This window comes from Salmo trutta, chromosome 32 (assembly GCF_901001165.1).
Source record: "Salmo trutta chromosome 32, fSalTru1.1, whole genome shotgun sequence".
NCBI lineage: Eukaryota > Metazoa > Chordata > Actinopteri > Salmoniformes > Salmonidae > Salmo > Salmo trutta.
In genome coordinates this window covers 4837538-4854223 of record NC_042988.1, presented here as the reverse complement: position 1 = coordinate 4854223, position 16686 = coordinate 4837538, and the positions used below count along the sequence as shown (strand labels likewise).

The following is a 16686-nucleotide window of genomic DNA, read 5'->3' as shown; positions in this document are numbered from 1 at the left end:
GTTGACAACTAAGTCAAGGTATTGGAGTGGCCATCACAAAGCCTTGACCTCAATCCCATTAAACATTTGTGGGCAGAACTGAAAAAGCGTGTGCGAGCAAGGAGGCCTACAAACCTGACTCAGTTACACCAGCTCTGTCAGGAGGAATGGACCAAAAGTAACCCTACTTATTGTGGGAAGCTTGTGGAAGACTACTGTCAAGGGAATTATTTTATCCCCATGATAATAATTAACAATCAATAAGCCTTGACTAATTCCCAAGGTTTGTAAGACACTGGGTAAAGAATAATTAGGCAAGGACTCAGCTTTCTGCAAAAGGTCTGTACAGTTTATTCAGAGAACGTTCTGCCCAACATTAACAAAGAAGTTCATTTTATCCTCTCTCTCCGCTTACGCACACCCCTCCACATTAGCAGTAGATTAGTATTTGTATTAGATGGTATTAGTATGCACATACATACACACAAACAGTAGGTGAACAGTATCCCTCCCCGGAGTTCCCACCATTGTTAATCACTACCCAGCCCTGCCTGTTCCTTTCCCCCGAGATTAGGAGAATCTTGAAGGCTCCTCCCGGTCACTTCACACACACACACATGTCTACAGTTCCCTTAGGCCCACTAATCACACACACACTTCTCTCCCTTCCGGGTCTCTACTAGACCTTATGGGACTAACGTTCAGTACTTTAATTATTCATAACCCATGCTACATAACTACTAATTAATAATGGATTCTTTATTCATTTACCTGTATTAGATAATTCTCTCATCAGCTACTCGACGCGTTTGACCCAAGTTAAACAATTTAAAGGCAATGCTACCAAATACTAATTGAGTGTATGTAAACTTCTGACCCACTGGGAATGTGATGAAAGAAATAAAAGCTGAAACAAATAATTCTCTCTACTATTATTTGGACATTTCACATTCTTAAAATAAAGTGGTGATCCTAACTGAATTTTTACTAGGATTAAATGTCAGGAATTGTGAAAAACTGAGTTTAAACGTATTTGGCTAAGGTGTATGTAAACTTCCGACTTCTACTGTATATGTTTTTGCTGTTTGTTCTTTGTTATAGAGCCAAAAAATTGGAGAAGTGGTTTACCCATACATCTCCATTTTGGAAAGATAATTATTTGTGTTTAGTGTTTTCCAATTTTACCAGAAGTGGTTAGAGTCTATGGATTCTTCAATTACATTGAGCTGATTTCTGACGTGCTGTATCTTCTTTTTCTGTAGTGTATTTCTGTATTGTTTTAGTGATTCACCATCGTAAAGGTGTAGACTCAGGTTTTCCGGGTCTCTCTGTTTTTGGTTGGACAGGTTTTTCAGTTTCATTCTTAGGATTTTGCATTCTTCATCAAACCGTTTGTCATTGTTGTTCATTTTCTTCCGTTTTCTGTTAGAATTTTTTTTATTTGATAGGGAAGCTGAGAGGTCAAATATAGTCTTTGGGTTTTCTACTGCCAGGTTTACACCTGCACTATTACAGTGAAACATTTTGTCCAGGAAATTGTCTAGAAGGGATTGAATTTGTTGTTGCCCAATTGTTTTTTTGGTAGATTTCCACACTACTCTCCTTCCATCCATCCATTTGTTAATATTTTTCAGCTCCTTTGGCTTTGATTCCTCATGATAGAGTGGGATTTTGCTGTGATCTGATGTCAGGGTGTCAGTGGACTGACTGTGAACGCTCTGAGAGACTCTGGGTTGAGGTCAGTGATAAAATAGTCTACAGTACTACTGCCAAGAGATGAGCTATAGGTGTACCTACTGTAGGAGTCCCCTCGAAGCCTACCATTGACTGTGTACATACCCAGCGTGTGACAGAGCTGCAGGAGTTGTGACCCATTTTTTTGTTGTTGCTTATGTTGTCATAGTTGTGCCTAGGGGGGCATGTGGGGGAGAGAATGCTGTCCCCTCCAGGTAGGTGTTTGTCCCCCTGTGTGCTGAGGGTGTTAGGTTATTGTCCAGTTCTGGCATTTAGGTCGCCACAGACTAGTACATGTCCCTGGGCCTGGAAATTGTTTATCTCCCCTCTAGGATGGAGAAGCTGTCATCATTAAAGTATGGGGATTCTATTGGTGGGGATTATTAATTTCTAGCCAGATGTAAAATGTTCCTGCTTTGACTAATTTAATAGAGTGGGTTAGGTCTGCTCTATACCAAATTAGCATACCCCCTGAGTCTCTTCCCTGTTTCACACCTGGTAGTTTGGTGGATTGGACAACCAGCTCTCTGTAACCTGGAGGGCAACCAGTGGGTCCATCGCCTTTATATGATGTTTCTTGTAGGATGACAATGTCTGTATTTCCAATTTCTTTGATGAAGTCTGGCTTTCCGCTCTTTAGGCCAAAGGCAGATGACCTCAGACCTTTTATATTCCAGAATGAGATGGTAAAATCTTCGTGTTCCATAGTGTCTAGTGTTGTTTTTGTGTGGTTTAGGCCTGGACCATCACAGTAGCTGTGAGCAGAGCATGTTGAGCATCTGATACATACCTCTTAGGTCACAGGATGGGGCTTGCGTGGGTGTAATAGTAGGGGTTGGGCCTGTTGCTCTGATCACGGCCTGGGCATATGTCCTGCTGTCATGTTGAGGTCCGTGCCCGCAGGGGGGGGGGCATGGGGTGGGCAGAAGGGGTACAGGTCTGATATGGGGGGGCCTATATAGGATGTGGCCAGGGTTTGTTTGGGGTGGTCTTAGCTGGTTGGGGTGTGGCTGGTGATGTTGTGGTCTGGGTGTAGGTCCTCTGCTCTCTCTGCTCCCTCTCTCTGCTCTCGCACTCTTGTTTTCTCTGTTTCTCGCTCTTTCGCTCTCTCTCTGGTTAGTTACAGTATTCTCTTGGCTGGGCTGGGAATTCTTCACTGCTTCCATGGCCAGAGGGCCCGCCACTATGTGTGTGTACTGTCGTGTGTGTGTGTGTGTGTGTGTGTGTGTGTGTGTGTGTGTGTGAGTGAATGGAAGCAATGGGTGTGGAATCTCTTGACATTGGGGTGTGAGTGTGTGACGACTAGGGTCCAAACATTATCAAAGGACTGTATTGTTAACCATCATGACATCCTCATACTGTCACATATATATCTCTCTCTCTCTCTCTCTCTAATTCAATTCAAGGGTCTTTATTGGCATGGAAAACATATGTTAACATTGCCAAAGCAAGTGAAGTAGATAATATACAAAAGTGAAATAAACAATAAAAATGAACAGTAAACATTACACACAGAAGTTCCAAAAGAATAAAGACATTATAAATGTCATATTATGTATATATACAGCGTTGCAACGATGTGCAAATGGTTGAAGTACAAAAGGGGGAAAAAATAAGCATAAATATGGGTTGTATTTACAATGGTCTTTGTTCTTCACTGGTTGACCTTTTCTTGTGGCAACAGGTCACACATCTTGCTGCTGTGATGGCAAACTGTGGTATTTCACCCAGTAGATTTGGGAGTTTATCAAGATCGGGTTTCTAATTCTTTGTGGATCTGTGTAATCTGAGGGAAATATGTGTCTGTATTATGGTCCTAAATTAGGCAGGAGGTTAGGAAGTGCAGCTCAGTTACCACCTAATTTTGTTGGGCAGTTTGCAAATAGCCTGTCTTCTCTTGAGAGCCAGGTCTGCCTACGGTGGCCTTTCTCAATAGCAAGGCTATGCTCACTGAGTCTCTCGCTCTCTCGCGCTCTGTCTGCCTGCTCTCTTTCTCTCTCTGTCTGCCTGCTCTCTCTCTCTCTGTCTGTCTGCTGTCTCTCTCTCTTTGCTCTCTCTCTGTCTCGCTCTCTGGTTAGTTACAGTATTCTCTTGGCTGGGCTGGGAATTCTTCACTGCTTCCATGGCCAGAGGGCCCGCCACTATGTGTGTGTACTGTCATTGTGTGTGTGTAGCCGCTGTGTGTGTGTGTATGGAAGCAATGGGTGTGGAATCTGTGGACATTGGGGAGTGTGTGTGTGTGTGTGTGTGTGTGTGTGACACCCAGGGGCCAAGCATTATCAAAGGACTGTATTATTAACCATCATGCCATCCTCATCCTGTCACATACATCTCTCTCTCTCTCTCTCTCTGTGGTTAGTTACAGTATTCTCTTGGCTGGGCTGGGAATTATTCACTGCTTCCATGGCCAGAGGGCCCGCCACTATGTATGTGTACTGTCATTGCGTGTGTGTATGGAAGCAATGGGTGTGGAATCTGTGGACATTTGGGTGTGTGTGTGCATGTGTGTGGAGGTCAATTGTTTGATATTTCCTGCTAAGTCTGATCTCAGTCTCAAAGGCATCAATGATTAGTGAATAACTACACTGAACCAAAATATAAACGCAACATGTCAAGTGTTGGTCCCATGTTTCATGAGCTGAAATAAAATGTGCAGTTTTGTCATACAACACAATGCCACAGATGTCTCAAGTTTTGAGGGAGCGTGCAGTTGGCCTGCTGACTCCACCAGAGCTTTGGCCAGAGAATTGAATATCCATTTCTCTACCATAAGTCGCTTCCAATGTCGTCTCAGATTATTTGACAGTATGTCCAACCCGCTTCACAACCGCAGTATGGCGTCATGTGGGGTTATGGTATAGGCAGGCATAAGCTATGGACAATGAACACAATTGCATTTTATCGATGGCAATTAGAATGCATAGAAATACCAGTCGTGAAATCTATAGATCAGGGCCTAACAGATTTATTTCAATTGACTGATTTCCTCGTATGAACTGTAACTCATTAAAATCAGTGAAATTCTTGCATGTTGCGTTTTATTTTTCTTCAGAATACAAACCTTTTTCTTTACATCTTTTTAAATACAGAAACTCCAACAAATACAACCACGTTACCCACCATAAATTACAGTAAGCATCTCTCTATTTTGTCATACAATGATGTGCCTTTTTTATTCAAAATCTGAATTCAAATCTTGATCAAATAATATTTTAGGTGAAAGTCGATATTTTTTTCTGACATTTGTTTTAGAAACATCATCGATCCTGCCCAAAACGTCGTCATCAACACCACCACTATCATCATTAACATCGTCAACAATATCAAACAGCGACAACATGGGTAGGACACTTTGCAATGTTTCCTTAATCCTTTAATGATTATTAGAGCTCAGTTAGTGTGAAGAATGTCTGACATTGTGCCAGCCAAGTTAAAACCTTATGACATGATATTATTGCTTTCCTTTTTTTCTAGAGTCACAAGAGCAGCGATTACAAAGTAAGTGTTTTAGCCTTGTTTATAGATACGCTACATTACCAAAAGTATGTGGACACCTGCTCGTCAAACACCCCCCCCATATACATACATATATATATATATATATATATATATAGTATAGATCTAACGAGAGATACTGTAGATAGATACTGAGATACTGTACATAGTATATATTTATAGTATCTATCTACAGTATCTATTGTGAGCGGACCAAGTTATTTGGTGTCACTCTAAAGTGGAAAGGTGGAATAAACGAGTCCAGAGTAGGTTTTCTTGATTCAACACAGTTCTCTATTGAGGGATTTCTGACAATACAAACACTCCAACACAGTCAATGAGAATCTCCAAAGGAACAACCTGCATCTTCTTTAGATGACACAGGATCACATTACGATTATCTTCAAACTATAACAACAATCACATATTCGTCACCGTCTTAATGGATCTTCTTGGATAGCACCTCTCTCCCCGTAGCCATTCTCCAGAGATAGTTTATCTTCCTCCTTTCTTGCTGGTTTCATCCTCTCTCTTGTAGGGGAAAGAGAATATCTCATTAGTACCGTCAGCTGTGCTTAATTGACTCTGGTTACCTTGTCTCACATGCCTTGTTGGGCTACTATCCGTGAGCCCAGCCTGCCCTCTGGTGGTCCTTCCACATACCTCCCCCCTCAGGACCGGACCGGAGGGTCGGGCGCCAGACGCACCGTCTTGGTCGCGTCGGGACAGCGCGTCTGCATTCCCGTTCCTCGATCCGGCCCTGTGGATGACATGGAAAGAGAACGGTTGTAAAGCAAGAAACCATCTGGCTATTCGGTTGTTATTGTTTCTCTTACCAGCCATCCACGTGAGGGGCGCATGGTCCGTAACTAATGCAAACCTCCGACCCAGTAGGTAGTACCAGAGATAATCGAGGGCCCACAAACCTCTTACATCTAGATGTTCCGCTAGCGGAACGTCGCGCCAATATCCAATGATAGAGCGTGGCGCGAAGTACAAATTCCTCTAAAATCCCCAAACTTCCATTTTTGAAACATATGACTATTTTACAGCATTTTAAAGACAAGACTCTCGTTAATCTAACCACACTGTCCGATTTCAAAAAGGCTTTACAGCGAAAGCAAAACATTAGATTATGTCAGCAGAGTACCCAGCCAGAAATAATCAGACACCCATTTTTCAAGCTAGCATATAATGTCACAAAAAACAAAACCACAGCTAAATGCAGCACTAACCTTGGACGATCTTCATCAGATGACAACCCTAGGACATTATGTTATACAATGCATGCATGTTTTGTTCAATCAAGTTCATATTTATATCAAAAAACAGCTTTTTTACATTAGCATGTGACGTTCAGAACTAGCATACCCCCCCGCAAACCTCCGGTGAATTTACTAAATTACTCACGATAAACGTTCACAAAAAACATAACAATTATTTTAAGAATTATAGATAAAGAACTCCTCTATGCACTCGATATGTCCGATTTTAAAATAGCTTTTCTGATGAAGCACATTTTGCAATATTCTAAGTACATAGCCCAGCCATCACGGGCTAGCTATTTAGACACCCTGCAAGTTTAGCCTTCACCAAAATCACATTTACTATAAGAAAAATGGTCTTACCTTTCCTGTTCTTCGTCAGAATGCACTCCCAGGACTTCTACTTCAATAACAAATGTTGGTTTGGTCCCAAATAATCCATCGTTATATCCGAATAGTGTCGTTTTGTTCGTGCGTTCTAGACACTATCCGAGTGGTAAATAACGGTCGTGCGCATGGCGCATTTCGTGACAAAAAATGTCTAAATATTCCATTACCGTACTTCGAAGCATGTCAACCGCTGTTTAAAATCAATTTTTATGCAATTTATCTCGTAGAAAAGCGATAATATTCCGACCGGGAATCTGCGTGTCTGTAAAAAGAAGGAAAAACAGAAAGACGGAGCGGACAGTGCACGAGCCTAAACGCCTTTGTCCTCTGATAGACCACTTAGCAAAAGAGCTCGTGTGTTTCAGCCAGGGCTTTGAATTACGTCATTCAAGTTTTTCCCGGGCTCTGAGAGTCCATGGAAGCCGTGGGAAGTGTCACGTTAACAGCAGAGATCCTTTGTAAAAGATAGAGATGACAAAGAAGGGGAAAAAACGGTCAGACAGGGTACTTCCTGTTTGGAATCTTCTCACGTTTTGGCCTGCCAAATGAGTTATGTTATACTCACAGACACAATTCAAACAGTTTTAGAAACTTTGGAGTGTTTTCTATCCAAAGCTAATAATTATATGCATATTCTAGTTTCTGGGCAGGACTAATAATCAGATTAAATCGGGTACGTGTTTTATTCAGCCGTGAAAAATACTGCCACCTAGCCATAACAGGTTAATGGCTAGGGCCTCTTTCTCTACGGTAGCATATCTCTGTTCCCGATTGCTGAGCTTTCTACTTATAAAGCGAATCGGCCTCTCTGCTTCGCCTTCACCCTGAGCTAGTACGGCCCCGAGCCCCGTATCCGAGGCGTCTACCTGTACAATGAACTCTTGTGAGAAGTCCGGAGCCTGTAGGACGGGATCAGAACACAGGCCCTCTTTTAGCAATTGAAAGGCCTGCTCCGCCTCATCTTTCCACTCTACCCGGTTTGGCAAGTTTTTCTTGATGAGGTTTGTGAGGGGGTTGGCAATGGTTGCATATCCAGGGATAAAACGGCGATAATATCCCATTATCCCTAAGAAGGCCCGAACGTCCCGCTTGGTCTGGGGTCGAGGCCAGTCCCGAATTGCCCTGGTCTTCTCTGCCTGTGGGCATATTTTCCCATTCCCCACGGTGTACCCCAGGTATTCCGCTTCGGACAGACCCAGGCAACATTTTTTGGGATTGGCCGTCAACCCTGTGGCTTCCAGACTCATGAGCACCGCCCGTAGTCGTAGGAGGTGACTATCCCAGTCCTCGCTGTGGATGACCACATCATCTATGTACGCCGCTGCCTACTCTTGATGGGGCCGTAGAATGACATCCATGAGGCGTTGGAAAGTTGCAGCAGCACCATGCAGTCCGAAGGGCATCCTCACATACTGAAAAAGCCCCTCCGGTGTGGCGAAGGCGGTCTTTGGGCGGTCCTCTGGAGCCACCGGCACTTGCCAATATCCCTTCGTCAAATCCAGGGTGGTGATGAACTTGGCCTTTCCTAAGCACTCCAAGAGTTCATCCACGCGGGGCATGGGATACGTGTCAAATGTAGAGATTGCATTCACGCTCCTAAAGTCGTTGCAGAGTCTCATACTACCATCGGGTTTGGGGACCAGGACTATGGGACTGGACCACTCACTCGTCAATGGCTCGATCACACCCATCCTCAGCATCTCCCTTACCTCGTTCTTGGCGATGACTCGGCGGGCCTCAGAAATCCTGTAAGGACGGATATGCACCTTCTTGCCGGGTTCAGTGTGGATATGGTGGAACAAGACATCTGTTTGTCCTGGGAATGGAGAGAATACCCAGCCGAAGTGAATAATCATCTTGTCTAGCTGTCTCGACTGTTCCGGCAAGAGAGTTTGGCCATGGCGCACCGGTGGTAGAACCTCCTCTTTTCCTTGGCCCTCCATGGCCATCAAAGCCACCTCCTCCTCTCTTCCATGGTACTTCTTCAACAGGTTTATGTGATAGAGTTGGACCTTCTTCCTCCTGTCGGGTTGTTTGATGAGGTAATTGACCGGTGAGACCCTTTTCATTACCTCGTAGGGCCCCCTCCACTGCGCCAGCAAGCGGTGTTCAGCTGTGGGCACGTGCACCATCACTTTCTCTCCCACGGAGAACTCACGGGATGTCGCGGACTTATCGTAGGCCCAGCCTTGGGTCCTTTGCGCCTTCTCCATATGCTCCTTTACTATGGGCCACACTGCCGACAGGCGGTCTCTCATCAGGGTAACATGTTCTATTGTGGATCAAAAGGGACATGGTTGGGTCTCCCAGGTCTCCTTGGCTAAGTCGAGGATCCCTCGACAGGGTCTGCCGATGAGCAATTCAAACGGGGAGAATCCAGTGGACGCCTGGGGTACTTCTCGCAGGGCAAACATTAAGTGTGGGAGAAGCATGTCCCAGTTTTTCCCGTCTCTGGACACCTTTCTTCTCAACATGCTTTTACTCGTTTTGTTCAAGCGTTCGCACAACCCGTCTGTTTGAGGGTGGAATATGCTTTTACGTATCTGTTGAACCTGATATAACCGACACAAGTCCTTCATCAACCGGGACATGAATGGGGTTCCCTGATCGGTTAGGATCGTCTTGGGAAGGCCTACCCGAGAGAACATCATGAACAATTCCTTGGCAATTCCCTTGGACGACATGTTACGCAGGGGTATGGCCTCTGGGAACTTGGTAGCGTAATCTACGACCACTAGGATGTACTCGTGTCCTCTGGCAGATTTTGGGAGGGGTCCCACGAGGTCCATAGCTATGTGTTCAAAGGGAGTCTCTATGATTGGGAGAGGAATCAAAGGGTTACGTAGGTGTGGCCGTGGAACTGTACGCTGACATTGATCACACGTCCTACAATACCTGGCCACATCCTGGGTGACACGGGGCCAATAGAATCTCTGCATGATTCTGTCGATAGTCTTGTCCCGTGCCAGGTGTCCTCCTAGGATGTGGGAATGGGCTAACTGTAGGACTGTATCCCTGTATGGTCTAGGCACCATTAGTAATTCCTGGATTTCCCCCCTTCGTTGCACGACCCAATATAAGAGACCCCGCCTGATTGCATAGTAAGGAAGAGGGGGCTCACCTGATCCGTCGACGTTCCTCCTGTCGATCACCTTCACCTTCCTCATGGCCTCCCTTAGGTCTGGGTCTCTATGCTGCGAGGTGCCGAACTGTCCCTTTAATTCCTGGGGCAGGTCAACCTCGGTAGAGGGGTGTGGAGGTTGTTCCCCATCCCCTCCAGGGGTGACCGAGGAGAATCCCTTCCAGGTTCCCTCCTCGGATGGGGCTTCAAATATATCTTTTAGCGCCTGGTTGCTCCTTCCTTCCTGCGTCGTGTATAACCCTTCGCAGGTGTCTTCATCGGTGGTTTCCTGGAATATCTGTCGTAAACGTTGGGTCTCTATTTCTTCCTCTGCTCCAGAGGACAAGGACGAGGCTACGTCTCCTTGTAGGACTACTACCTCGGGTTTGGATTTGTTTTTTTTCTTCTTTCCTGTCCCCCTTCTTCCCATGCATAACGTCATCTGCCGCAGCTCTTTATATAGAGGACAGTCTCTCCCTATCAATAATGGCACCTTCAGTTGGGGTACTTTCCCTGCCCTGACTGTACACCTTCCTTTCGGAGTGAGAACAGACAGATTCACGGTGGGGTAATAGTGGGTGTTCCATGGATACAGGACACGGCTACTTTGTCTGGTAGCAGTGTTGCTGATGTCACCATCCGCTCCTCTACTAACGTAACCATACTTCCCGAGTCGAGAATGGCAACCACATCTTGTCCTTCTCGAACCGGAATCTCTGGGGCTGGGGCTATTTCTGTTAACCAACAGTGTTGATCATGCCCTCTCGAACCGGGATGCGTGGGGATGGGCAGCGATGACTCCGTGACCATGGACTCGTCCTTGCTAGGACATTGTGAGGCATAATAGTCTGGAGACTGACATTTATAACACCGACCCAGGTGTGTGGGGGATGACTTCTCCCACCTCCGGAGGGGGTTTGGAGGTTTTGGTGGCGGACGTGCCGGGGCGAGTCGTGGTACGGGATTCGCAGAATCCTTCCGTTCCTTCTTGCCCTCTTTTAGCAACTCACCTGTAGATCGGTATGTTTCCACCGCCTGGGCTATGTCGTCGGCTGACAACGGGTTGGTTTGACCCACAACCCTTTTTAAGTCACTGGGTAATTCCCTCAATATCTTGTCCACAACGAGGGTCTCAATTACTTGTCCTACTCCCTTTCCGGGTTCCAGCCACTGTTTCATCAGTCGTATTAGAGCGAAGATCTGGGCACGGACGGGTTGGTCAGTCATATAGGTCCACTGATGGAACTTTACAGCTCTATCTCTGGCAGTCAGCTGGTACCGGGACAGGATCTCGGTTTTTAGTCGCCCATAGTCCGCAGCTTCGTGGGAATCCAGGTCAAAATAGGCTTCCTGGGCCACCCCGGTCAAAAGAGGGGCTAATGCGCTCGCCCATTCTGTGGGCGGCCACTCTTCCAAGGTCCTTTCGAAGGTCATGAGGAAGGCCTCGATCATCCTCCTTGGAGAGACGAGGTAAGATGGCGTGAGCAGCCGCTCTAGGCTTCACTCTAGGTTCTTCTCGTCCACTCAGCTGTCGTTGCAGGAGTTCTATGGTTGTCTGCTGTGCCGTGATCAACTGTTGTGGTAGGGCGTTGTCCATCGTTCTTGATTGGTTCCTCTGTGTCTACTGGAAGAATCTTGATTTACTCACTTATCCTTGTGTCACTCGTCCACCTAGTTCCCACATTCTCCACCAATGTGAGCGGACCAAGTCATTTGGTGTCACTCTAAATTGGAAAGGTGGAATAAACGAGTCCAGAGTAGGTTTTCTTGATTCAACACAGTTCTCTATTGAGGGATTTCTGACAATACAAACACTCCAACACAGTCAATGAGAATCTCCAAAGGAACAACCTGCATCTTCTTTAGATGACACAGGATCACATTACGATTATCTTCAAACTATAACAACAATCACATATTCGTCACCGTCTTAATGGATCTTCTTGGATAGCACCTCTCTCCCCGTAGCCATTCTCCAGAGATAGTTTATCTTCCTCCTTTCTTGCTGGTTTCATCCTCTCTCTTGTAGGGGAAAGAGAATATCTCATTAGTACCGTCAGCTGTGCTTAATTGACTCTGGTTACCTTGTCTCACATGCCTTGTTGGGCTACTATCCGTGAGCCCAGCCTGCCCTCTGGTGGTCCTTCCACATACCTCCCCCCTCAGGACCGGACCGGAGGGTCGGGCGCCAGACGCACCGTCTTGGTCGCGTCGGGACAGCGCGTCTGCATTCCCGTTCCTCGATCCGGCCCTGTGGATGACATGGAAAGAGAACGGTTGTAAAGCAAGAAACCATCTGGCTATTACCTTAGAAATGCTATTACTTCAATTTCTCAAACATATGACTGTTTTACACCATTTTAAAGACAAGACTCTCGTTAATCTAACCACACTGTCCGATTTCAAAAAGGCTTTACAACGAAAGCAAAACATTAGATTATGTCAGCAGAGTACCCAGCCAGAAATAATCAGACACCCATTTTTCAAGCTAGCATATAATGTCACAAAAACCCAAACCACAGCTAAATGCAGCACTAACCTTTGATGATCTTCATCAGATGACACACCTAGGACATTATGTAAAACAATGCATGCATGTTTTGTTCAATCAAGTTCATATTTATATCAAAAACCAGCTTTTTACATTAGCATGTGACGTTCAGAACTAGCATACCCCCCGCAAACTTCCGGTGAATTTACAAAAAATTTACTAAATTACTCACGATAAACATTCACAAAAAGCATAACAATTATTTTAAGAATTATAGATACAGAACTCCTCTATGCACTCAATATGTCCGATTTTAAAATAGCTTTTCGGTGAAAGCACATTTTGCAATATTCTGAGTAGATAGCCCGGCATCACAGGGCTAGCTATTTAGACACCCAGCAAGTTTAGCACTCACCAAAGTCCGATTTACTATAAGAAAAATGTTATTACCTTTGGTGTTCTTCGTCAGAATGCACTCCCAGGACTTCTACTTCAATAACAAATGTTGGTTTGGTCCCAAATAATCCATAGCTATATCCAAATATCCTCTGTTTTGTTCGTGCGTTCAAGACACTATCCGAATGGTAAATAAGGGTGACGAGCACGACGCATTTCGTGACAAAATATTTCTAAATATTCCATTACCGTACTTCGAAGCATGTCAACCGCTGTTTAAAATCAATTTTTATGCAATTTTTCTCGTAAAAAAGTGATAATATTCCAACCGGGAATCTGTGTTTAGGTTAAAAGACGAAAGAAAATAAAAGCATGGGGTCGACTCGTGCACACGCCTCAGCCCATTGTCCTCTGATCGGCCACTTGCCAAAAGCGCTAATGTGTTTCAGCCTGGGGCTGGAATTACATCATTCAGCTTTTTCCCGCCTTCTGAGAGCCTATGGGAGCCGTAGGAAGTGTCACATTACAGCAAAGATCCTCAGTCTTCAATAAACAGAGTCAAGAAGCTCAAGGAATGGTCAGACAGGCCACTTCCTGTAAGGAATCTTCTCAGGTTTTTGCCTGCCATATGAGTTCTGTTATACTCACAGACACCATTCAAACAGTTTTAGAAACTTTAGGGTGTTTTCTATCCAAAGCCAATAATTATATGCATATTCTAGTTACTGGGCAGGAGTAGTAACCAGATTAAATCGGGTACGTTTTTTATCCGGCCGTGCAAATACTGCCCCCTATCCCCAACAGGTTAATTGACTCTGGTTACCTTGTCTCACATGCCTTGTTGGGCTACTATCCGTGAGCCCAGCCTACCCTCTGGTGGTCCTTCCACACTATCTACAGTATCTTAGATACTATAGATATATACTAAGATACTGTAGATAGATAGTGTAGATAGATACTGTAGATAGATACGAAGGTACTGTAGATAGATACTGTAGCTAGATACTAAGATATTATAGATAGATACTGTAGATAGATTCTAAGATACTGTAGATAGATACTGTAGATATATACTGTAGACAGATACTAAGGTACAGTAGGTACAGTGCATTCAGAAAGTATTCAGACCCTTTACTCAGTACTTTGTTGAAGCACTTTTGGCAGAGATTACAGCCTTGTGTCTTCTTGGGTATAACGTTACAAGCTTGGCACACCTGTATTTGGGGAGTTTCTCCCATTCTTCTCTGCAGATCCTCTCAAGCTCTGTCAGGTTGGATGGGGAGTGTCGCTGCACAGCTATTTTCAGGTCTCTCCGGTGATGTTTGATCAGGTTCAGGTCCTTCGCCCCAGTCTGAGGTCCTGAACACCGGGAGCAGGTTTTCATCAAGGATCTCTCTGTACTTTGCTCCGTTCATCTTTCCCTCGATCCTGACTAGTCTCCCAGTCCCGGTCGCTGAAAACCATCCCCGCAGCATGATGCTGTGGGGATGGTGCCAGGTTTCCTCCAGATGTGATGCATTCAGGCCAAAGAGTTGAATCTTGGTTTCATCAGACCAGAGAATCATGTTTCTCATGGTCTGAGAGTCTTTAGGTGCCTTTTGGCAAACTCCAAGCAGGCTGTCATGTGGCATTAGCTGAGGAGTGGCTTCCGTCTGGCCAATCTACCATAAAGGCCTGATAGGTGGAGTGCTGCAGAGATGGTTGTCCATCTGGAAGGTTCTCCCATCTCCACCGAGGAACCCTGGAGCTCTGTCAGAAAGACCATCGGGTTTTTGGTCACCTCGCTGACCAAGCCCTTCTCCCCCGATTGCTCATTTTGGCCAAGCGGACAGCTTTAGGAAGAGTCTTGGTGGTTCCAAACTTCTTCCATTTAAGAATGATGGAGGCAACTGTGTTCTTGGGCACCTTCAATGATGCAGAAATGTTTTAGCACCCTTCCCCAGATCTGTGCCTCGACACAATCCTGTCTCAGAGCTCTACGGACAATTCCTTCGACCGCATGGCTTTTGCTCTGACATACACTGTCAACTGTGGGACCTTATATAGACAGGTGTGTGCCTTTCCAAATTATGTCCAATCAATTGAATTTACCACAGGTGGACTCCAATCAAGTTGCATAAACATCTCAAGGATGATCAATGGAAACAGGATGCACCGGAGCTCAATTACAAGTCTCATAGCAAAGGGTCTGAATATTTTCCGAATGCACTGTACATACTAAGATACTATAAATAGATAGATAGATAGATACTGTATACTCATCTCTCTCCTCATTGCTCTCTCCTAGGGAAGGTCATATCAGTCAGTACGTTGTTAGCTATCTCTCTGATAGCTAATGTCCTCCTCTTGGGTGTTGTCATCTTGCGGACCCGGGGGAGACACCAGCATGAGGGCGTGGTAAGTGTGGTGTGTGTGTGTGTGTGTGTGTGTGTGTGTGTGTGTGTGTGTGTGTGTGTGTGTGTGTGTGTGTGTGTGTGCGCATGCATGAGTGTGTGCTTTCTGTGGCTAAAGTGCTTCTTGTATTTTTCAGTCTCCTGCAATGTCTGAACTGACAGTATTGAACGCAGTAGCAGTACATCATCTGATGCAGGTAATATTCTCAGAATGCTACGGATCAATGACTTAGAGCACTATTCAATCGAACCCAAGAGCGTTTGGATGTGCATGTAGTCAACAAAGTCTCTCTGTCACTCTCTCTCTCTCAGAACGACAACGGAGGTTCTCTGCAGTACTAACCCCGTTCAGAGGACTAATCCATCTCTCTTCCGTCTGCCACCATTTTCCCCAAGCTTTACCAGACAACAATGGACAAATATATATCCTGAGCCAAAGAAAAGGAGTCCTGCCTCTCCCTCTCTCACACACACGCTTCACACTTCCAGGGCTGAGGCCACAACTCTTCTTCTCCTGCCACTGGCATTCTGGAGTTACTGTTGCAGACATGAATAAAAGCTCCCCTCCTTGTGTTTTAATGAGGAGAATGGGAGAACTAATAAATGTCCGTCTGTCAAGAGTCTCTAAAAACAAGACTTGGATTAAGGGAACACGGTGGTCTTGAATGTCACCCCCTGCCTTCAGCTGTCCGTTGAGTCCAAAGATAATATGTTCACGTGAATGGGAAGAAAACAGTGAGATGAACAACAAGATGAACCCTTTAGGGGCGTACATTAGAACTAAGATGATCCGATATTGAGTATTATTGTACTTTGCTGAAGTACAGTACTTCACGAACAAAACCTGCATCCATTCCTGACTGTGTTTGGATGATGTGGCTGTGTTACTTGATGGAAGGGAATTTTATGACGCAGAGTGAAAGAAAAATATCAAAGGAGTAAAATCAGTTTAGAAAAAAAGATTAAAGAAATAAAGTGAAGACCATTTTATGTACAAAGTGTGTATATATTTAGAGTACCAGTCAAATTTTGGACACACTTACTAATTCAATTTTTTTTCTTTATTTTGTACTATTTTCTACATTGTAGGTTAATAGTGAAGACATCAGAACTATGAAATAACACATATGGAATCATGTAATACCCAAATAAGTGTTAACCAAATCAAAATATGTTTTATATTTGAGATTCTTCAAAGTAGCCACCCTTTGCCTTGATGACAGCTTTGCACAGTCTTGGCATTCTCTCAACCAGCTCCATGAAGAATGCTTTTCCAACAGTCTTGAAGGAGATCTCACATATGCTGAGCACTTGTTGGCTGCTTTTGCTTCACTCTGCGGTCCAACTCATCCCAAACCATCTCAATTGGGTTGAGGTCGGTGATTGTGGAGGCCAGGTCATCTGATGCAATAATAGACAGAT

At 44.8% G+C, this 16686-nt stretch overlaps 1 protein-coding gene across 3 annotated transcripts in view; it reads left to right on the top strand.

The window, feature by feature from the left end:
• LOC115170853 (uncharacterized) overlaps positions 1 to 16224 on the top strand; it is a 46687-nt gene extending 30463 nt beyond the window's left edge. For all 3 annotated transcript variants that reach the window (XM_029727187.1, XM_029727186.1, XM_029727184.1), the window contains 6 exons: positions 4803 to 4844; positions 4966 to 5055; positions 5188 to 5211; positions 15159 to 15268; positions 15402 to 15461; positions 15577 to 16224. In XM_029727187.1, the coding sequence (XP_029583047.1) occupies positions 4803 to 4844; positions 4966 to 5055; positions 5188 to 5211; positions 15159 to 15268; positions 15402 to 15461; positions 15577 to 15606 (356 nt within the window). In that variant the 3' untranslated portion in view covers positions 15607 to 16224. The remainder of the gene's footprint in view (positions 1 to 4802; positions 4845 to 4965; positions 5056 to 5187; positions 5212 to 15158; positions 15269 to 15401; positions 15462 to 15576) is intronic.
• The last annotated feature ends 462 nt before the right edge of the window (positions 16225 to 16686 follow it).